General features: G+C 42.0%; 1 protein-coding gene across 1 annotated transcript; it reads right to left on the bottom strand.

Annotated features, from left to right (window-relative positions):
• Positions 1 to 201: 201 nt before the first annotated feature.
• On the bottom strand, positions 202 to 18,875 carry SMIM15 (small integral membrane protein 15). The gene is made up of 2 exons (XM_069222540.1): positions 18,737 to 18,875; positions 202 to 645 (listed from the first exon to the last, which is right to left on the bottom strand). Exon 2 carries the CDS (start codon positions 630 to 632, stop codon positions 408 to 410), a length of 225 nt encoding a protein of 74 aa, XP_069078641.1. The 5' UTR covers positions 633 to 645; positions 18,737 to 18,875; the 3' UTR covers positions 202 to 407.
• Between the last annotated feature and the right edge of the window lie 5,703 nt (positions 18,876 to 24,578).

Below are 24,578 nucleotides of genomic sequence, written 5' to 3' on the forward strand. Positions count from 1 at the left end.
AGAAATGAAGTTGAGCATCATATCAGTCCCTTGATAGATGGTAAAATGCAACCCACGTTACAAAACAATAGCTGTTAGTATAATGAGTCATACTTTTACTTTGTGTTTGTACTCAGGAGACCAATTTGCTGCGACGGTCACAGTTAACAGGTCAGCCCATTCTTTGCGGGTACTGTATAAATACATACAGAATGCGGCCAATTAAATTGTTGACAAAGTATTTAAACATTTTACAGTGTTTGGTCACAAAAGAGTAGGTTCTTTAATGGCGGTGCCAAGCTCAAAGCACTAACAAGGAATTTCAGAACAAGTCTTGCATAAAGGACGTCCCATCTCTAAAAAGAATATAAAACCACATCGCCCCCATCTGAAATCTGTTATACAGATGGAAGCATTGCTTCTGGTCCTTAATCCTTCTTTGTCCGTTTGGCTTTTGCAATGTTTTCCTGGCGCTTTTGTTTCTTTTTTTGGTCTTTTTCCTTAGCTTCTATCATTTTTGCTAACTTCCATGACAGCACAGCACTTGCAAGGAATAGTGGAGTAAGGGCCAAGATGACAGTGGTAAGAAAGCCATAAGGATCTTTTGCAGCCCATTCCACAATGTAGTCTGCCCAGGCTTTAATATCGATCATGTCTCTAGAGGCCCTGCAAGAGTAAAAGGAAAGTGTCAAGTAAATGTCTCACTGGAAACATACAAAGCTAATGTACAAATGTGGTCAACAGAAAGCAAAAACAAGTTTAACAGAAAAAATGACATTTAAGGAGCGGACTGGCCCTCCTCATGGACTCCATTTGCTTGCAAGGTCATTCTTGGTCATCAAGCTTGATCTTCACTTTTTACTAAAGCCAAAAGGTCCAGCTACAAATAATTGTAAATGTCTGAATTTCTGTCACATATTCTTACAGAAGTAGATTAAAAAATAGCATAGTGAGAACTTGGGGCAGCCCACCCTTCAACCACAGACATGCACAAGATTTTCATGCTTTGCAAATGTTTGGATGAGCTGCCTGTCAAAGTCATGGCATTTTGAGGGTGGTTTCATTGTCCTGTTTATATTCCCATTAGGTTTGGTGATGACGCAAAAAGTAATCATTTGGTCAGATTGCAGATAGCACATGACCTGTACCAGCTTTTAACTGAGAGACACTACACAGAGCTAATCGGTTATCTCCCTTACACTTTGATTCACCTTACTTTGCTGAGATAACAACATCTTGTAGAATACCCAGCTTAAATACACAGTGATCCTAAACAGGCCATGCACAAACCATGCTATCTCATCTTCTCTCCATCCATGTCCTGCAGACGCTGTAGGAAGCTAATTAAAGATAATCCTGCAAAATCAAAAAAAGTCACAATATAAAGGAGAAGACAGAATTGCATTAAGTAAAAACATTTTCAGTCATACAGTGTGCTTTTTGTAACAAGAGGTCGGCACACACGTTTTCTGAAAGAATACCAGACGTATTTTATGTGCAAATTTTACTACTAAAACAAAACTAACATCAGATAAATTGTTGGTTTTTGTATCAAGACGCGCAGGCACATAGATTGTCAAGAGTCTAGATTTCATCGCAGGATAAACCAGGGACTGGTAGTGATTGCGAAGACCTCAAGGAGATGACTGGGGGGGGGGGGGGGGGGGGGGGGGTCTTGGGTGTGGCCTGAATCACTCTGGACCAGGTGCTTAAGGTCTACTTAAGGTGTGCTCTGATCTGTGATGGCTTCCCGGCAGCCATTTGAATCTCGCAAGATATCGTACTGCCCTGGACGCTATCCCTGTATAAATAGGAGAAACGCCCAGACGTAACCGCTAGTCAATGCAGTTATTGGTGAGCAAAGTGAAGCGAGATGGAGCTGTCCTGCTGCAGCATGGCGACTGCAGTTCAAAGACGCTGTGCAACATACTGGGTATGCAAGATTATACCTTTTCAAGGCAGCCTAAGCAGTGACTGGATTAGTAAAAGCAGGAGTACAAATGAACACCCTTGGCAATCTTAAAGAATATTAAAGGCCTCAGACTACTATTGCTGGAGAGAGAACACTTCTTTCCGTGACCCTTTTTAGAGTATCGAAACAGGGAATATTCAAATGCTAAGACTACTGATGTTACAGAGAGAAAACACCTTTGACACATTATGACATCTGTATCTATATAGTAGCTTTTTGCTTTCAGTGAACTGTATTTCACACTTTTTCACAAAGAAGAGTCTGTGTTAAGAGACTTTTGAGAGCAAACATCTTAAGATGCAGATTGTGCAAGTATTTGACTGTGAAGGGCTTCCAAATCAACCTAATCCAGTCTAAAACATTCAGGGAACTGTAAAGAGTGTCAGTGACCGATGCGGTGAACGTTTGAACCTAATCTTGTTGTCCATCTTATCCACAACACATGCGCAGTCCAAAATGAGGGTCTATTCCCGAATCAAACTGCTCAGCCGCAGGTCAACACAACACACCTTACATGAAGGGAGATTCTAATTTGTGCCCTGAAGAAAAGTAAAATCGCTACTGACCGAGGACCTACAGTGACAAGCTCACTGTCTTCACAGGATCTAGTCACTGGCGTCCCTTCCATAACCCCCTCTCCCACACGTTAGCATGATTCACAGGGTTTGTATTGTTTACAGCCGCTGCTCTAAGGTAAGGGCAGAGTGTGATGTCATCCTGCCCCACTTATTTCGTCTGGACATAGATTTTCTTAAATATATATATATTTTTTTAAAAAGGTATAAACTGGTAATTTACTCAATTTTCTCTAAGATTGTATATTAGCTGAATACAAAACAAGCATTGGTAAATGCATTAGGTTTCGCCTATAGGATTAATAATAAGATAATAGGTGTGGGAGCAGTGCATGAGTGCAGGGAGAATGGTGTGGGTGCTCTCTGTGCAGGGCGACTGGTGCATGAATGAAGGTTGATAAGTGTGAGTGCAGGGTGAAAGGGCCTCAATGCAATGAATTGTTTAAGGTATTAATTGCTGCTGCTTCCTTTTTTTTTTAGCAACATTTCCCCAATTTTCGCAAGTCTTTTTGAAGACTCACTGGTGTGTGCTTTCATTACAGTAGTTTCTGACTGAATCGGCCAAGAACAGCACATTTTTGCACACTTGTACGATGCCACACAAATTCACGTGACACAGTTCACGCCCCCATTGCATAGTAAATGTGTCCACAAGGCCACACGCTTTTCCAATTCCACTTCGCGGCCGCTGCTCCTGCACCAACTCTCGATGCATGTCGGCCTCATTAGGCTCCTGACATTTATTTTTTAAATAGCTGCTCCTTTTCCGAGCACTGTCAAACACTAGGAAGGGACTATTGATTGCTCTTCCACGTAGAAAGCAGGAAACAGACAATGTAGCTGGACCGACTTCTGCTGACAATCTGTCATATTTTGAAAGTTAAAAATAATCATTAGAAAAAATGCCTGATTTTCAAACGGGCTGCATGTGCTCGCGGTCCTACAGACCTAGTTAAAGTCCTTTTCCTTCCTAGTCGATGGGTGTCTCCCCTTCACAGTAGGACTGAAAAAAAGATTCGGGTCTAAAAATAAAATTAATAAAGATTATTATTATTTAAGAGGTCTGCGGTGGTTTACAGCAAATTTCAATTTCTACTCATGCACGCATGTCAAGTGCTTTCGGGTTTGCACTTTAAGAGGCAGGACGACTAGGCCAATTACGGTTATATTTTTGTGACACTTTTGTTACTTCCTTAATTGGCAGTTCTTCTAAATCTAGCTAAGTACAGTCATGTCTCCCCACGAGGCAAGGTTGATGAATTCCATATTTCTAAGCTTCTGTATGCCTCATGACTTTGCTGAAACCTCTCTGCAGCTGGTCTCATACGAGGCTTCTGGGTTTATAGGGAAAACACAAACACCTGAAATCTACAATTATATGTAGTTGTAGCGCACAAGAGACTGGGCGTTTTGCATAATGTACTTTATGCATGACTAAAAGATACATACTTTTTGTACCAGTTCCAGAAGGAGCAAAAATTTTAAACATAAAGAGAAATTCTTATTAACGTACAACCGTCTGGGTATTCCTGAAACTCTAAGACAAAAAACATGTACAGTGTCTTTCTCCTAAACTAGGTGCATTCCTACCAATAGGATCTTAGGATACCAATAGTGATTGGCTCGGGCTTGTCTGTGACTAGCACGTCACGAGTTCCAATTCCACCAGACCAAAAACCCTTTCACTGCTGGGTCATAAATGGACTGCTGTTATAGAACCTGTCCATCAGTTTAGGCACCTTTTTTTAAGGCACATTGGGACCATCTTTATCTACTGAGAACCACCCATGAGATGGTGCAACTTACAAGCAATGATTTATTATGTATATATGCATATATGTTGGGTTTTAGCACAAACCTAGAAAAAGGTTCATGATAAGGCTCAAGCAAAACGTAGACTGTTTTTTCAGAAACTAGGTTTATATAACCCTCACCTGGAGGAACTCAAATTTGTTCCTTAAAGCAAAAAGAAAAATTAAAGCTGGCTACCATGCTGCAGCACACTAAAAGGACCTAAAGAAGCAGGACGTTATCACCCACACCTTGACGGAACTGAAATGGCTGCCCTTGCCAAAACCACAACATCAAAATCAGCTGCATCATCTGCATAGACAACATGACCAGAATCCTTGGCTATCTGGCTGGCAAGCTCACCATCCCTGGTGGCACTCAGCACTCCAGGAGCCAGGACACTATCAGACTGGTGACGAAATGCAACAAAATAAAAACAAGGCAACAGGCCTTCTCTATCTGTGCACCCAGTATCTGGAACAACATTGATATATCCATCAGGGATATCTAAATCTTGCTCCAATTCAGGAAGGAGCTGAAAACGCACCTCTTTAAAGAACACTACATCATGATGCAGTACAGTTATCTTTCGCTCTTTGAAAATCAGCTACCTATTCAATCATATGCTGACTGTGTCCTTGCCTTGGACCCTGTACAGGTCTTTGCTGCCTTTCAGCCAGACTTGCATCATATAAATATCACATATATACAGAGGAATGTAATAAGGCGGTCTTGGTGACATCTCTTTCCCCTCTGGTGGGGATCCACCCAAATGCCCACCTGAAAGAGCCACTTTTGCTAACAGACTTTCATGGTTAGGCATTTGACTGGATGGTAGTTCTCACTCTCACTAGTAAATGATACATATAGGATGACCACAAAAAGTTGCCTCAATCCTTATGGGGAGGAAAATCATAGAAGATTTAGGGTCACACATTTGTTTCAAATGAGAAGCATTCACAGTTTTAAAGAACTAAAAATACAAGGAAACAGTGAGCACCAACATTGAAGTCAATAAAGAATTTCAATAAGTATGACAAATTACAGAAGTAGTAGTAGAATTTTAAACCACAGCCAGAATTGGTAATATCCGGTGTGTTAGTACCGCAGTAGTCATAATCAGGGATTTTGTGGCAGGTCCGGCATTAGGGCAGTGTGACCAGTGCAGCCATACCAGACACTGACCTTGGAGGGGCGTGAGCTGTGTATGAGTAGTGCTACAAAACAAATGCCATACATGTGAAATAGGGGATATTTAGAAAGGAGGGGCATTGTTGGAGGGTGGTAGTGAGAGAAGTCGTGGAGGAGGTCATGGGGGAAAGGAGGAGGAGCCAAAAAAGATTCCCCCACCGGGCACTACCAACGCTAAAGCTGACCCTGCTCTGTAGTAAAGTAGAGAGATGTCAGCATACTGTGTCTTCCAGGCTACCACGCTATGTAACAAACCAAGAGACTATGTACAGCCTAACTGGCACTTCCTGCACCTCAGGTGAAGTAGTGGTTTCAAGCAGGTGGTCTGTGGAGCTTGCAAGAATTCTGCCCCTCTGCTTCCATAACAAATTCAAGAAACCAAAAGTAAAATTCTACCATTCCATCTCCCCAATGTACTAGATACACCAGGTGCTGTGATAGCTAGTATTCCAGATGTGATAATTCAGGTAAATTGTCCAGATGTGTTCCAATTTTCATATTCCTTTTCCTTATTATAGAATGAACATTAAAGCCAACTGGAATTATCAAAATCTGAAAAAGAACATCCATGCGACTAATGCACGTCATACACCACCAAGGTACAGAAAACAGAGGCTTAAAGCCTTAAAAACCTGAATCAGTGTGGGTGATCATCACGTTTCCAGTGGAAATGTATTCAGTAGCATAACAGCCAGAGCAGCACAACCCTATTCCCCGCAGTTTATAGATCTGATTTCTGAGACTGTTGTCAGACCCAGGCTAGCCGAGTGATGAGATTAAGGAGTCACTGTGGTTAATATGTAAAGCACGGCCAAATTACGAAGGCAACTAGGCCCTCATTCTAACTGGGGCAGTAAATCCGGGCTGAGGCACAAAGTGTTTTGGCCTGTATCACGATTTAGATTCGTGTGAAATTACTGTATTCCTTGGCTTTCTGCCCACCCAAACAACTTCCCCCCCCCAGAGATAATTTCATCCAGATATAACCTGGAGGAAGTTACATGGCGAAAACAGGTCAGGAGTGGGGGAAATAAGCAGATCTCAGGTTTGGTAAACATGGATCTGCATGTTATTCCCCATTCAGATCTGAAAGACTGCGAACAAGACAGTAAAATCACAATGGATTAAAACCATTAGGTGTAATAACAGATTTCCATAAAAAGGATTGGCTGTACTTAGGGAAGCAGATAAAATTCACAATTCTGACGTGCATACAGAGGTAGTTGACAGTGAGCAAAAAGATCGACAGCCAGCAAAGCCAGAGAGATGTGGTTGATAATTTGACCTGCACTAGGACATAAATATCATGTCTTCACTGTCTAACAGCTGTAAGGGAATGGACAAAACAAAAGTATCACTTAACAGTAAGGTTTTACTCCTCGGGGATCACAACCGGCCTTCCTTTTCATTCGAGTGGTGTGTAAAACAGCAGTTAGTTAAGTCTTGACCAGAGCTTACATCCTTTTCAGGCTGGACTATGTCAAATTTCCAAAACATTTTTCTCTCGCATTCTTGTACCCAGTTCATTCTTTTCAGGATAGAGTTGTCAGACTGATTTACAATTTTCAAGTAGGATCTTTAACACATTTGCCAGTTGAAATGCCACTCGGGTACTTAATCAGCCAAGGAAAATATTTCCCAGAGTCCTATGGGCGACTATTGCAAGTACATTTGGCTGAACAGCTGTACCTCCAAGGTCATACGGACAGAAGTGTTTTATTCACGCTCTCCAAGACAAGCAACAAAACAATAGAGCAGCTTATCGTGCAACCTACCAAACTGCTTCTGGTCATCGGCAGCACTTTCACCATGTCCTCTGACAACATGAAGAAGCTGTACCAGTGAGCTTGAGAAGTCGATCCTTTTCATCTTAGCAAAAGAAGGCACGGATACAGGATACGATCTCCCTGTAACGTGTCTTGGCAATGGGCGAAAGATCCAAGAAATAAATGTGGGAGGACTAATTAACTGCAAATGGTGTCGTAAATGACTTTTGGAATGAACGAGGTGAGATACAGAGTGAAGCAAAGAAACACTGCCTGAGCCAGGTCAGAAGAAATGAATCCACTGGAAGCACGGCCCTTGTCACTTAAGAGTCAGACCTAAGCGTTTGAAATGCTATTCTCTGGTTAAAGGGCCGAACCTTCGAGAGCGCCAGTTCCAAGAAGGCATAATAATGCTTGCAGAGCACATTTTGGTCCACCTTCTCGACTTCTATCACACAGAAAGTGAAATGGCTCAATGTCAAGTCCAGATTTTAATGAATAGTGGTCATAGGTGAACAGAGTAGGTACCTCCCATGCACAGTACCGCCAGTGTCAGACAGCAGCCCGAGGTGCCGACCTAATGCAGAACATCGTCTTTGTAGTTAACAGATTACCAGCAAGATGGTAATGTGCATCAGTGAGGCCACGGATGGTAATGTGCATCAGTGAGGCCACGGATGGTAATGTGTATCAGTGAGGCCACGGATGGTAATGTGCATCAGTGAGGCCACGGATGGTAATGTGCATCAGTGAGGCCACGGATGGTAATGTGCATCAGTGAGGCCACGGATGGTAATGTGCATCAGTGAGGCCACGGATGGTAATGTGCATCAGTGAGGCCACGGATGGTAATGTGCATCAGTGAGGCCACGGATGGTAATGTGCATCAGTGAGGCCACGGATGATAATGTGCATCAGTGAGGCCACGGATGATAATGTGCATCAGTGAGGCCACGGATGATAATGTGCATCAGTGAGGCCACGGATGATAATGTGCATCAGTGAGGCCACGGATGATAATGCCTATATGGTAATCTCTGGTCTTCCTTTGAACAAAGAGTACCAGATCCGTGTAGGTGGATTGTGTGACGGGAGTGTAGTTACCAAACGTATTGAGTTCACAACATTAAACAGAAATATTTGTACAAGACAATTTAGAAGGCAAATATCTCAGCTGTAACCATACACTTGTTTCAACAGAGACGTTTCTGCATTTGGGGAATTTTTTCACTAAGAAATGATGTTACCACAAACCCGGGAATCACGCTCCTCCCTGGGCTTTCAAGCGATTCCGAAGCCTCAGTCTACATATCTGGACAACGACTTCCCATTATAAAGCCATATGGGTCATGGAAACGATGCAGGCCATAATCGTTCTCTCTGTGTCTAACCAATCTGACACCCTGTCAGGCAGTCACCATTGAGACGATAACATATGAACAACCCACTGGACTTTAATATCCAAATTTATTTCAGCCCCACAGCACAAGTAGGCGATGCATCGTGAAAAAAAGGAGTGGAAGCTCACTATCTTGGAGTGAATGTTAAAAATCACTTCAGATGTCTTGCCAAGTGTTTTAAATGATTACTGCTCCACTGCATGCCTTAAGGAGTGCATACTAAAATGAAGTTTTTCATTACACATCTTACTTTTGAAATTGGAAATAAATTTGTTTAGTGATATCCAAAATCTGACACTGAAAGCAAAAGGAATCTCCTCCGATGCCCCAAGACCACAAGAGCATTGGTTTTAGGCTTATTTCAGCCTCACAGGCCTCTGATGCTTCTCATTGGAATGGATATGGTGGTGCTAGAAAGCTGTTTCAACAAAAGATAACTGGGTGAAATTGTTACATGCTGCAAGCCCCAGGCATCAAGCAACTGTCAGAATCTTGTCCAACAAGGCTAGTGGATCACATTCTTGGTGTTTCGGTTTTGCAATTAGCAGATCGCTTTTAAGTACATAATGAATATTTGCCAAGCACAATAGGCAACCATAGTCGGTGATTGCGCAAATTTATAGCGAAATTCGGTTCTCAAGAAAGCGAGCAGAAACTACAAAGTGAGAATATCACTGTGAGAAAGATGATAACGAGGCTGCTTTGAACAAAAACATTAAACTACTTTCCCACAGAATGCACTTTTGGTTCACAATTTTTTTTAGAATCTGTCATGCGTCTTGTTATTTGTACAGCACTTAACACAAGTATTGTAATTGTCTGAAGCAATGGGATTATAAAAGCGTGGGAGAAGACCCCTGGTTCTGGGTGAACCAGAAATCCTTCTCAATTATCTGATCATTTCGGTTACAAACTCATGCTTCATGTCGTCCTGTGTTTTGTTTCATGCAATCATGTCAGTAATACAGTTATACCGGGTCACAACCACAAAACAACATTAAAATACTATAAACTATACCTCAAGAATTATCAAGTGTATGGAACAATTTTGATAACATGTTCGTCATTGGTCTATAAAAAGTCTCCTGATTATCCAGGCAACCGTCAAGTAACGTGATGCTGCAAACACCGCAGGTCTTTCAGAGGTCTGTTTTGTGACATCAAGTGCCAGTCGGGTTAAGAATTTCAACATTTCCCTGCAAAAGCAGGAGGCATTTTTCCCTTGGAATGGCATACACTGGGAAGAAGAACAAACGATGCATCTCGTCTTCCAGCCAATTAGGACACTGCAGCTTTGCTTTGTGTGGGGGATGGTGTGATCTAATGATTGAGCTGTAAAACATTTCAGAGGCAAAATGCCATACCTGAAGGTAAATTAGAGGACCTTGGCCCAAACGTGTCTAAAAAGAGCCCATAGCGGGGTACACATTTATAAGTTATAACAACTCTGGCCAGGCTTCCTTGGGAGGTCTTACCAAATAACTTCCCTAGCAACCATAGTTAGTTTGTGGGAATTAACCTCGGACGATGTAGTAAGTGGTGGTGGTAATAGACTAAGTGAAGGACCATAGGTAAGACAGATCTGCCAGACAGGAATGCCTAGACCAATCAATGGATCCATTGCCTACAAAGACCAATACATCATACAGACTCCCTATAGTGATTTAACTTGGGAGTTCCCATACTCCACGCAATATAATAGTAGTCTTTAACTAGCTAAAAAGGAAACTCATGATATCAAGGTTCACAAGCAACGGAGCTGTGGGACTACTACATGGCAAACTCAACAAGTGATTTAGCAAATTCTTCTTGCATATGGATACTGGTGTGTACCCCTGATTTGTGCTCCATAGAGTGAGGGAACACTGCAACTTAAAGACCGCTAGGGTAACGGATTATCAACCTCACTCACTAGTGAAGCAGAGAATCACATATGCACACTGTGCAAGTAGGTTCCTTAACATATATGTTTTTTTTAAATCATTTTATAGCTGATAATACATGTCCAGGTACATACAATATTGTACTATTTCAAGAGCTGAATTATCCAAATAAAAATTATCCCCAAACTTCTTGTGAGATCTAAACATCATCAATTTAGTTTTAGCAATATTGATGGTTAGGGCCTTGGATCCACAGAACATATCAAATTTGTCTAATGGGTTCTGTAGACCACGTTGTTCGTTTGAGATGAGTAAAGTGTAATTAGTAAAGTGTTTGCGAGCAAATAAGACAGTTGCAATTATGATGTCATGCTTAACATCTGATCAACTTTTCAGCAAAAATGGAGATAGACTCTGTTAGGTTCATAGAGATTTGTGCTGACGTACAGAACTAGGTATATGCCCTCTGCTGGAGAGTGTACAGAAACACATCCCTTAAGTCCATGTGAAGGACTGGAGGCAAGGATTCTGCTTGACTATAACTCTTCACTTCTGACAGCAGATTCATTTGGCATTGTCCAGAAAAAAACCTGGATAAATAGTTGGTCGTTCCACACACAACAGAAAAAAGGAACATCAAACTTGTCTCTTCCATAAATATAACCTCGAGAGAAACTCCACAACTTTCTTGCTGGGGCATTCAGCTAGGCACATTTTCCCTTTCTCTACGAATTAGCGCTATAATGTGCAGCATAAACTGTAGGCTCCGGTAAATCTGGCCAGCACTCAGATGAGCGTGATATGGGATCAGAGAGCTGCACAAACGAGAAGAGGTGAAAAATCCTATTAAAGCACCTTCACAGTACAGAACGTCAAAAAAACCTTTTGCTCCCTGTGACAACACAGCACCTCAATCTCCTTCCCACATGCACTGAAAGATGTAGAAAAGTGTGGCAGGTGAGCAAGACATGGCCTGAAGTCTGGTGAACTGGATTTCAACTCCAAGAATGGTCACTGTGGTAGAACCTCCCATGTACAGCTTCCTCCGACGAGCAAGATGCCACAGTACTCAGTCATCCACTGGTGCAGGATGTGCAAACAGTAAACTCTCTCCATCTTTCTGCTTGAAACCGGGAACCACTTCTTTATACAATAGGGAGCAGTCGAACAGAGCTACGATGACAAGTGCCCAGATGGGATTAGAGGGGAGCTGAGTCAGGCCTACAGGGAGGCTCAGAAAAGGGAAGCTTCTGCTGAATGCATGAGGCAAATCAGTGGGGATCACAGAGACCTCAGGAGTGGTGAGACAAGCTAGAAACTTCCTAGAAGATATCAACAGACTATTCACCAAGGCAAGGTGGTTTCAGTTATGTAAAAGCCACAGTTGACGGCACCTTATTGGCATCTATCTCATACATGAACAAACATTGGCAAAGCAAATAGTTCAAGCTTATAACTGAAGGTACAAGCCACTAGGGTGCCAATCCTCATTTCCTTCATCATTACTCCGTTTCAGTTTTAGCACATTATACTCTTATGGTTTACCAGTGTTTCCAAGTCCTCCGGGGGCTTACAGTGCATTAGAAAACAGAACAATTAAACCGCTTTGATATAAATACATTCACAAGTGGTTATAGAACTGGATGGAGATTCACCTGCCTGGCCAGTCTCCGTTGGAGCACCACTAAGCAAGTGGATACCCTTCTGATTAAGGCACTCTATGAACTCCCTGAACTAACTGTGCAATAATGACTGGCAGGCAGGGATGGTTCAGTTATTGTATTCCAGGGCCTCTTAGCCAGCTCATTAGCTACATTTTAAACAGTAACCCAAAAGTATATTACTCTTTGGGGAACTATGCACAAGTCCATGTGATACCATCCGACACTCTCAGTCCAATTTGATATACAGCAGTCAAAACCATCAAGACAACTGGCAGGAGTCACATTTTTAAAAGTCACTGGAATAAATGAAAAAACGTGCTAAACTCTTTTCTGATGTCCCAGAGCAGATGACGTGCGCTGCTAGCAAGCACTCTGAAACCAACCTTTTACAAATAATTAATTGACAAACATCTAGATGGAAATCACTTTATAGAGTCAGCTATTCACCTTGATCAATAATGCTGCTTATTAAGAATTACAACAATTTACAACCTGCCAACTGCACCATTATTGTATTTTCATTACATTTACGCTGAATTTACTGCACCATCATTGTATTATAATTGCATTTATACAGAATTTACAATACCGATGAGGCACTGAATCGCTTTACACCACATGTCACACTGCTCCCGAAACCCAAGGTTAGTGGTTAAACCAGTGCTTACTGGTTATTGCTGCCTATTGGGATTAGTCCTGGGCAAAGAAACGATACCATGCATTTAATCAAATGTATTTGTGTAGTTCGCAGTAGTTAGAAGCTAAATGCAATCATTAGTTGGGGTGTGCAAGTTCATGTAGTTGATTGGTGGGTTTGCTAGAGATTGTTTTAAGTATAAGTACGATTAAGTATTCTTCGCTTCCAGGGGTATGACTTTTCATATGAGAGGTTGTGAGCTTCAAATGAGGTGTGGATAATGTGCAAGAATGCAATAGTAGACATTAGGCAACCATACATGTAATTTAGAGTAGGTTGTACCCAGAGAGAGGCGACATGCAGAATACGGAACGGAAGGATTTGATTTGAAAGAAAACATGTCAACAATCAAAAGTTTTAAGTCATGGTCTGTTTTTAATGCAGGTTTTTTAAGGATATTGTGGACGCTATCTCAGATACAATGTAACCTGAGGATGCAAAATGTAGAAAGAAATAACATTATTTGTATGTGAGATAATACTAGGTAACAGCCTTTTGGTAGACACTAGAATCAGGCAAATAGTCTGTCTGCTGCCATTTTACTGCTGCTAGACCACCGCTTCAACGAGACAGTGTGAAATATCAAGAGCTTCAAGCTGCGCTCATAGGAAGCAACATCAAACAAGGGGATTCTGTAAACGCTGGAGTAGGTGTTTTATGAGGTTTATTCTTAAACTGGCCACTGTATTAATTAGAAGAAAAGGGTGGTCCATTATGGAGGCATCTGGTTTAGCAGGACAAAGGATGGGGAAATAGCACAGCCTCCTCAGAAAGTGTTCTGCCTGAATTCCTGTAGCTTGTGGGTAGAGACCGGACACTGAAGCAAGGGGCGGATGGAGAAAGGGCTCGCCTTAGAAATTAATGGAGGTCCCTGTCGGAGTGGGCTTTGCCTTGTTTGGTTTACTGTTGTTTCTTTCAGGGCATGGGAGGTTTGGTAGATGACAAGCATCAGGAGTTTCTATTATTTAAGGCGAGGAAGTTTACATTCAGGACTGGTCCTTGTGTGTTCCTGACCACTGCAACAGAAAAGCTGGGACACCTACGTGCAGGGATCTCACACTTCATGTGCCTGTACAGTAGGTTCTCCTGATTGATCCCATCCCCAGTACTTCCCGCTGTGAGAACCATTACATTACACAAAGACTGTGTGTGAACAGTGCTGAGTGTATACCGAGAGGTCGCACAGAGGGGAAAGGTACTTTTTTCTTTTAAAAAGCAGTTGCTATATTATATGAGTTTCATGCTGCAGGAACAAAGATGGCCCCTCTTAAGTAGTGTACACAACCCATTCCTCTCACGGACAGTGTCGAGCATTAAATTACCAAACACCAGAACCGGAGACCACCTCCTAACCCATTCCTATGCCTTCCTTATCTCCAGTCCTCATTAGCTGAACTTGCTTCCCGTGTGTTGGCAAGAAGCACATACAATCAACATCACAAGGGTGAAATGCTAAGCCGATCCATCTGGATTTCAGACATTGCCCTTGGATGCTGTCGGCAAATTGGTGCAGCAACTGCATTATCCCACTACGCCACAACTAAGCAAACCTCCGTCTTCTTCATGTGGAATACCAGTCACAGTTTCTGTGACTTAGAGTAGTAATAGGAGGTATTTATCAGTCCACTCACATTCTTGGCAGTGCTTCCAGAATGATGTCTGAGGTCTTTGCCCTATGGTGCCCAGTTACCAGAGACAGTAGCGCAAGAGTGAGCACAAGTCCCACTCCTGCAACCCTGTCTGCTGATATAGGAGACATGATGGAGCCGACAGTGGCTGCAACCCATTTATAATATATGTGGAGGGGGTGTATGCACCTTGCAAACCTCACTCGTTGTGGAAGTGAATCCTGAGCATATGGCAGACACTTCACAAGAGTTTGTTCTCCATGATGCACTCGGTGGTAAATTGCTAGTCCAAGTCTAAAACAAAGATCATCCTTGAGTCATTTTGAAGTCATCTGATGACTCCCTCTGGACCATTTCAATAATGATCTGAGGATGTCATGCAAAACCAAGTATGTGTAAAGGGCGAAAATTGTAATTAAATGACTTTAGAGTAATTACAATAGCTAGTCCAGGGTGGGTGTGTGATTACTTCACTGGAAAACATGAGATGATCATTTACTGCTACTGGATGATCCCATGATGACTTCAGGTTAATTTGATGACGATTTCAAGATGAGGCTGCATTACTCAACAATGATTTCAAGAGGGAGATGTTTCACTCCAGGACAGTCCCATAGTGACTTCAGAATGGGACTGTATTTCTTCAGGTGGATCAGTAATGAGCAAATGTTTTTGCCAAATGCAAACATTTAAGACATACACTTTTTCCCCCTTTTACTTTGCCTGCAGATCACCCCATGACTACAAAAACCACCAATAAATGTTTTGTGGGCAGTCTAGATAAGGGGGTGGATTTATTGACGAACATAAGAAAACCCTGTGAAAAATGAAACAGGGAGGCATGCACTGTGATACTGAATGGTTTTCCAGCATTCAATCCCCAAAAGTCTAACCACAGGTGCCAGTTTTGATTAGCTGTCAATCAGTCTCAACTGCCCACACGGCAACAGTTGTTAGAGCCCTGTGATTGCTGTCTTTGAAGCTATTCACCCTAGCACTGTCCCTGTCCATACCGTTACAGACTGTCACTAGATGGACTGACAGGCAACATCTTCATGGATCATTGTATGATACTGCTGGATGTGCAGTTTGTAGGTCAGATTATAGATATCTTTAATCGTCTCTAGCCCGTATCTTATCATTTTTTAAGTACAGGAAGCAAACAGTAAGTATTGGGCGAGTCCCCTTCAAGGACTGGCTTTCATATGTTTTAATTTAAAGATGCAACAAAAATACAGCTGTTTTGTCAAATTCACTACTATGCAGTACTTTGCTGTGTATTCTTTTACGTTCACCACACAGGCACTCAGGCTGTGATGGTGATTAACAACCTGTTCACCAGCACGCTCCAAGGTCACCCAACCCCTGCATTCTTTAATATAACATAGTTCAGCTCTCAGTCAGTGAATATTACAATGTGAGCCACCTATGATTTTGAAATGGTGCTTCAACTTTCTATTGAAATGTGGTGAAAGATGAAAATATTTTGCATGGAACAACAACAAAAATATATGTTATTTCCAAGAAATGCGAAATAGGGATTCCAGAAGTAGTCACAATAACTTCGCTGAATCAATACACCTTCCTGTCACAGATCACTCAGACCCCTCCTGTCTCCCAGTCACTAATCTGCAAATCTTAACTCGGAGTTACCTATCCCCTGCTGCATCCTGTTACCCATCTCCTTTATGCCCATCATGCTTAACCCCTCCTGTCATCCATCTTGTCACACTGCCAACCTCATTACCCTATCCCTCTTATTCACCCAGCTTTTTTTGCTACCTCCAAGACAGCATCATAAATGGAATGCTTGTAGCTGACATCTAGTAATTTTGCAGGTCATGAGTTTGAATCCCAAATCAGTCTTCCATCCTTCAAGATCAGTAAACTGAGGCCCATATTTATACTTTTTTTAGCGCTGCATTTGTATTTAGCAAGTATGCGCCGCTTTTGCGTCAAAAAACTATGCAAATGTAGTGCTAAAAATTAATAAATATGGGCCTGAGTTGCATAAGAGAGTGATAGTTTCACCAGACATCACAGCACTTACAAACAGAATAAGTGTTATATGAAGTGCTTGATAAAAAAAAGCAATGTATTATCATCCATGTTTCTTCATCTTTTATTATTGAATTCTTTTCACGTATCCATAATTAACACTGGTTACCTATCATCACCCAACCCACTTGCCACAAGTTCTACGATCCCCACCAAACATACACTGCCTACTCCTATCCACTATCATTACCATACTCCATACAACTGGGTTTACTTCGCTTCATGTAGAGCTGGACATTTACCACATGCTTTGTCCTTGCTTCTTCATTTCAGTGTTTAATAAGCGACAGCCTCTACTCTTGCCCTCACATTGTGACCGCCGTTCAGCATAACCTATGACAAATGTTACTGTGATCCTCATATTGATCTCAGTCAAATTTGCAGTGAGTAATGAACGTTCCCTAATTCAGCCACTGGTGACCTTTTGTTGTTAACTTGGCTTGTATCACAAGCCTGAGGGTGTGCTGCTGTGGGAGTACTGTTGGGAGGTCCGAGTCATTCTCAGAAATGGGACGTTGATGTGCATTAATGGATGCTAGTGGACAAAAGTAACCCAATATGGTACAGGCTGCTGGTGGAGATAAAAGATTATGGAAAGCCTGTGCATAGGACAGGGAACCAGATGGAAAATGAGTGGTGTATTGGAACTAGATGAGGGATAAGGTACTGACACTCAGGAGAGACAGGTAACAGCTGTTCTAAGGAGCATATATCTTTAGACAGCCAACACTGCCGACTTAGGACAAAAGCTACTGTTTTTATGGGAAAAGTAAAGCCTATAGATTTATGAGGGTCATCACATTGCTACTTCCGGACTTACTGCCTGTATGTTAATGAGACTAAGGATGGCAACAGTAAATCCATTTTTGTCATATCGATCAGAAGCCACTACATCATTACTTGAGTTCTGAATCCCTTTTCATGAGATTTCTTATGATGCTATGGTTGCCAAAATTTGATAACAAAAATATTGTCTAGCATACATAATGTGGCATAAATATTATTTTAACATTAAAAAAATGTCTCTTCATTGGGTGTACGTTTTCTATTAATTCCAAAAGGCAGTATTTTTTGTAAAATATATTTAAAGCACAATATTTTTGTCAGCCATAATGTAATGGTACTATATTCTCCACTTAGCCACCCGGGAGCCAGGTCAGAGTCCCGGTGTGGAATCAACACCCTGTGATAAAGGTCAAATCACTTAATTTCTTTGTCCCTTCATTAAAGCAATTGGGCTACGTACGAGCTATAAAAAACATGGCTCAAGCAGCACATAATAATGAAACAAGCAGTGCCAATATCGCATGATCATGTTGCGTGGACAGAAATACACAGCGTAAAGAAAGATAGGGGAATAATCAGGCTCTTTTTGAATGAAAACAAAAACTAAAAAACTACGCACAGCACATTAAACAAGCAGAGCGCAAGCGCTGTGCAGACAAAAGCTTCAAAAAAGTTTTTAAAAAGCTGATGAAAGTAGTACTCCGGCCTCAGCACACTGATAAGAGCAAACACACGAGGAACAACCATTGGTAACTGCAGGAAATATGCTACAGCCAATAGAAATGGAAGAAAGGTAAGTGGCAAGCATAGGAACCAATGAAAAGCAAGGGCAGGATGTAAGCCCCTTTTAAGAATGATTTAAACTATAAATTCCAAAGCATAGCGCAAGCGCTGTGAAGGGGAAACCTAAAAAAAACACAAGGTAGCAGACTTTTTCCTTTTACCCAACCAAGATCTGAAACAAAATATCAGTGCCTATCATGACATCCCCAGCGCTCCTGCAATTTATGAATGAGTTGAAGACGCGTCTCTTCATAGATCACGATAGCACAATGGAGGAACAATACAATAACCAGCTACCACCCCTATTACTCATTAGTTGTATTTCGCCTTTGACTCTACAGCGCTTGCTTGCTTTTCGGCTATGTTTGCATTACACAAGCATTGCTGGCATCGGCTGTGTCTGACGCTCCGAGTAATGACAGCGTTCAGGGCCAAGATCTCCGAGAAAGTAATAGACTTGGCCCACGGCAGCCAAACCCCCGCATATTCAACTAAACCCCATAATCTGACTTCACAGACTTTTATAAGCAAATTTCCACGCCAGACTCTGCCAAATGACTTACCCGAAGCAGCCCGAGCGGGCTCCTTTTCTTTAAACAATGATCGGCTTGCTGTAATTACCAAGGGGGTGTTGGATTCAGGAAGTCTCACGCCGATCTACCTCGAACAAAATACCGCTGGACCAACCCTACTTCCTTTCCACACAGCTAGTGTTGCAACCCTTGCTGTTCCTCCCCAATCTCGCTGCAGGCAGCCTGGGCAGAAGGAAGCTGACACGCAGGAAGACCTGGCAGAGGAAAGCATGAAAATAGACATGGGACTATCTAGCATGCGCCGGAAATGCTTTGCCATGGCGGCCATCTTAGCCTTGTAACCAAGAGCTGAAACACCTTTCACCATTTGGTTGTGCTTCCGACAAACTGGCTAATAAATCCTTACTCTTATATCAAGACTGGAGGTTTTGATTATATGAAGTCTCATTTAATCATGCAAGCCAACACAACCGATTCAGGGGAGGACTCCAGATTTTTATATTTTTTATAGCGTTTCTCTCACTTGAAATTACCCTATTTCAAAGCAAGCAAGTCAATGGAGAAAATTAATTCTATGGCAGGACGTGGAGGCTCTATTATGCTTTACACTTCCTTTACTTTCTCGCAGCAGCAAAACAAACTAGCATTTGCAATGAAATGGGTCATGCATTTGCTCGTGTTCGAACTATTAGTGTTGTGAACTCCTAATGGGATGTTTCTTGCCACATAAATTGAAAATGAAAAGTAAAACAGTTTCACATAAGCGAGCCAATTCAAAGCACCACGCCATGAGCATGAAGGAGACACACAAAAGGAAAAAGAAGTTTGCTCGCAGTCATACGTATCGGCAAAAGTGCAATTAGCCATGTAACAGGGTCAATGTCAAAGGTGGTAACCAAACCGCCCCAAGGAGGGACAAGTGTAAAGCATTTACCAATGATAAATGATTTTTGAAGGGCAAACCCATGAACTAGCGATAGTGGTGGGCGTGAGGTGGGCTTGTTTAAAAGCCCAAATAGATAATAACACGTAGGAAAACCAGCAGTTGTGCGTGCTATGCTCAACCTAAAAATGCACTCTTGGTCTCAAAAAGTTATTTTACAGCACTGTAACATCTATTTGCCTACTAGCTAGCTAATTTTCACCCAAACATAGGTCACCAATTACTTCAGCTGCTGAGACTACTTTAGAGAAAAAAAGGTATGGACTGGTCAGTTCTTCCAATCAGCCAATCAGAATGCAACAAAGGGTACATTTCCTATCTATATCCAATAGGTAATCCAACAGTATCTAGTTAATAATCTTTAATTTAGTTAATAGGTAATCACACTGAAGGTAAGGTTAGCTCAACCTTAAAGAATGATATATTTGTTCTACAAACCTAGCAGTCAGTCAGTGGATGATTACACATACGTTTTCATGTACAAATTTTCATATGTGTTTTCTGTTGTTCCCAGATGAATGCAAAACTACCCGACATGGATGCATGAGATATAAAAGCAGGAAATTTGTGTCCCATAGGTTCAATCGTCTTAGTTATTCTGTTTATATATTAGGGGACGTATCAGATGAAAGCCAAGATTTATCTCAGTTAAATGGACAGAGACAGATGTGTAAGAATTCACTAAATCTGACTTAATATGTAATAGTTTCGTGCATCAAGATTTACCACTACTGCTACAACAGTTTACAGAATCTGACCTTTGCTTAAAAGAGAAAGGTCTTGAATATGTAAATGAGTTAGTCCTCCACCATCTGGTAGCTGCATTTCAACCACCAAAATCAGTAGCAAAGGCCACCTTATCCAGCATAGGCAAACAAGAGTACATTTGTATGTAATCTGTCGCTTTTGACTAAAATTAATATTATTCATAAACATAGAATGAATATTTCTCGTAAAGTATAATAACATTTATAAGAACGATGTGTTCCAGTTTTGACGGTGTTTCGGCTGTTTTTGAGGTTCAAATGCTTTCAAATAAAAATTCAAAGCAATTAACACACTTAAAGCTGTGCGAATTATGATATAGTGATAAGGCTTTTCCAGCCAGGTGTTCTGCAACTGGAAGGTTCGTGATGGCCCGCACTGGACTGCTTGCCAGGTGCACTTCAACATTTTTTTAAAAATTAAGAATCTGCTCCACAATAAATTCTGATATCTATCATGAGGACGATTTGAAGATATTGCACTGTACAATTGTTTCCTCATTAGTTTTTTCAGGGGCAATCGTGTGGAACGGGTTCATAAGAGGCAAAAGGGCTGTGTGGATATTTATGAAAAAGTTCACGCACAATGCCACATTCACATTGCATACATTTCTTGGATTCACAAGCTGAAAATTGGTGTCATACCTTGGTGGAAGTTTAGGCATAAAATTGTGAAAAATCAGGGAAGACTGAAGAATTGTTCCAGCTGTATATTTACATTCAATGTGGAAGTGAGTGAGTTTCAGTGAGTGTGTCAGAGATAATAAGTTATCAGTAAGAAAAATAAATGACTGCGTCCATTTTTAGTACTGATTTATAAAATCTAAAACACTGACCTACTCATGTTCTCACCTACTCATGAGTGAGTCATTATTTTTTTAAACCATTTGTTGAGCGCAAACAGGTACTGCGAAAGTAGTGTTCCGGTGCTTCTGCGAATACGTAGTCGGAAAAAGCTCTCCAATTCCAATAGAAACGAGCGCGATCATGCTTTGTAAAACACAGCACGATCGTGCTGAAATTGAAAATGAAAAAGCTGAGAGCAATCGCGCTATGTAAAACCCAGCACGATGAGTGGAAAATAAAAAGATAGAGTAGTCCTGAAACCATGCTGAAAACACAGAGCCTCGTATGTTTTCAGTAGTTTGACGGTGTGTTCGAGGAGGGCTAAACACTGGAAAAAGCATGACGTATGCATGCCTTTCACTAATGAAATTAAGCAGATTTTAAAAGGCAAGCCCACAAACCAATGAAAGTGACAGGTGTGACATGGGTGTTGTTAAAAGGCCCAAAGAGAGATTACAAGAGGGACGGAGCGCTTTTGCGCTCGACCCTAAAAACTTCATATCCTATAAGGACAGTGTAAAAACAATAAAACATAGCTGTAACCAATCATAATAATCAGAACTGTCTATATGCTCATCCAGTCATAATGTCCACAACAGTATATAATGGGGCCTCACATTCCTCAAGTCCTCTTTCTTTGCTGCTCACTGCAGGCTCTGATAAGTGCTTATTCTTCTTTCCTCAGGAAATGCATTATTGTCCGTTGCATTCTTATTTATGGGTTGTTTATAACTTTTTATTGTGTGTTTTAGAGCCAAATTGTTTAAGGAGCAAGTTGCACCATTCGCTGCTTCCCATCTCGCTGAGGAAGGTGCAGTCGTTGCAGCTTCTTGCTCTCTCTGTTGCCCGCCTTCAGTTTAAAAACAGGCAGCGAAGGGGAAACAAGGCAAGGAGAGGGGGAGAGTGATCCACATTATCCACATTATCTTTTTGCATTAGCATGCCCAACCATAGCAGTTCCTCTCACACAGAGCGCATGCTCTTCAGTAGTTATTGATTGGTTTTCCCTGACAAGTCATGTCAACTCTTTTGAGTCAGCCAATGTGCTTAATTTAAAGGATCTCAGAGATAAGAAGCACAGCAGTGGCACACCACATCCTAGTATTAGTTTGTCGTACCTGTTAGAAATGGGGTCTCTAGTTGGCAGTGGTTTGCACCCTGTCCAAGTAGGGAACCTCACTCTAGTCAGGGTTAGGGAGTCATAGAGCTAAGATAGCCCTGGCTCACCCCCTTGGTAGCTTGGCACAAGCAGTCAGGCTTATCTCAGAGGCAATGTGTAACATATTTGTACACCCACACACACAGTAACACAATGAGAACATCACAAAAGTACTTCATACCAGTTTAGAAAAACAGCCAATATTTAATTGAGTAAAATAAGACCAAAATTACAAAAATCCAACATACACAAGCAAGATATTAATTTTCAAAGATTAAATCTTAGTATAGAGCTTAGAAACACAATAGCTCCAACTGGGGCTATCACAACGTCTTGACGGAGTCATTCCTAACAGTACGATGCCACTCACAAGGAAGTGCGGGTCAGTCACGGAGTAGCATGGACTCTTGGTAAGTACCTTGGAAAACGAGGAAACAAAGGCATTGCACGGAGTTGGAGAGGTGCAGCTTCACTGGAGCCAGTGCAGCGTCAGTTCCTTACTGTTACTAGGGAGGTGAAGCATCGGTTCCTTACTGCTAGGCAGGGGAGGCGAGGCATCGGTTCCTTACGGTTGCCGGGGAGGTGATGCAGCTTTGGTGGTGAGGCGTTGGTTCCTTACAACAAGAAGGGGTCGACGAATCCATTTGTCAAGACCTGTGGCGTCAATTTTGCAGTGTTGCAATCACACCACCGCGCCAGAGGTACTGCAGTGGAGTCGGGTGTCACGGACTTCGGTGATACAGCACTCAGGATTCACACTGTGGCAGGACTTCTGAGGTGCTGCAGCAGTCACGGTCGTTGCAATCAGCAGGGATCACGGCTCCGGTGCAAGCCACGACATGGGGATTGACAGCTGCACTGGTTTCAAAGTGGCTCTGGAGTTGATGTGCTTGTTTCCTCTTGGTGACCCTAGAACTCATTCCCAAGGGCCCAGGAACTGGATTTTGCACCACTTGGCAAGTTAGGACTCTGAGCAAGAGAACCCAGGTGCTGGCAGATGAAGCCGTTGATGTCCCTGAGAGTTCTTAACAGGAGGCAAGCTCAGTTCAAGCCCTTGGCAAACCTTTTGAAGCATGATGTAGAAGGCAAAGTCATTCCCAGGACAGAAGCAGCAAGCAGCAGGCCAGCACAGCAAAGCAAGAAGCAGAGTGGCAGCCCCTCCGACAGCACCCAGCTCTTCTTCCTGTCAGAATGTCTTCAGTCCAGAAGGATTTTAACTTTGTGGGGTCAGAGGTACGGTACGTATGCCCATTTCTGCCTTTTAAGTAGGCAAACTTCAGAGAAAAGTATTTACAGTGCACATGACTCTGTTTTTCCTGCCCTGGCTCCAGACACACTCCAGGGGGTTGGAAACTGCTTTGCGAAGGACAGGCACAGTTCTATTCAAGTGTAAATTGTCAGATCCTCCCTCCACTCTAGCTCATGAAGGCCCATGAGGATATGCAGGGCACACATCAGCTCCTTTTGTTTGACTATCTAGAGTGAATTCACAACCAGACCAACTGTCATCCTGACTAGACATGTATTTGACAGAGAGGCAGAGGCACTGAATGGTTAAGCAAGAAATGCCCACTTTCTAAAAGTGGTATTTTCAAGCTTACAAGTCAAAGACCAACTTCACCAAAATATGTATTTTTGAATTGTAAGTTCAGAGACCCCCAAACTCCATATCTCTATCTGCCCCAATGAGAAATTACACTTACAAGATATTTTAAGTCAATCCCCATTTTCCCCTATGGGTGAGACAGTCCTTGCAATAGTGAAATCAAAATTTAGTAATATTTCACTATCAGAACATGTAAAACACACTAGCACATGTCATACCTTTTAAATACATTACACCCTGTCCATAAGGCTGCCTTTGGCCTAACTTAGGGGTGACCTACATGTAGTAAAAGAGAAGGTTTGGGCCTGGCAAGTGGGTGCTCTGGTAAATGAAATATGTCAATTATGGATACACCTATGTTTAGGGAAGAAGCACATGCACTTGAGTACTGATCAGCAGTGGTAAAGTGCTCGGAGGCCTAGGGCCAACAAAAAGATTCAGCAACAAGGTTGGGGTTGACCCTGCAGAAAGAGCCATTTCCAAAAGTATCCCATATAACCTTTTGGAGAATAGTGATAGGTTTTTTCTCATTAGGTATGGCAGATGACATGTGT

This window comes from Pleurodeles waltl, chromosome 1_1 (genome assembly GCF_031143425.1).
Source record: "Pleurodeles waltl isolate 20211129_DDA chromosome 1_1, aPleWal1.hap1.20221129, whole genome shotgun sequence".
NCBI classification, from domain to species: Eukaryota; Metazoa; Chordata; class Amphibia; order Caudata; family Salamandridae; genus Pleurodeles; species Pleurodeles waltl.

What these genes read in the sequence shown, in the direction of transcription:
- SMIM15 (XM_069222540.1), bottom strand. Translation starts at nt 632, where the DNA reads ATGATCGATATTAAAGCCTGGGCAGACTACATTGTGGAATGGGCTGCA.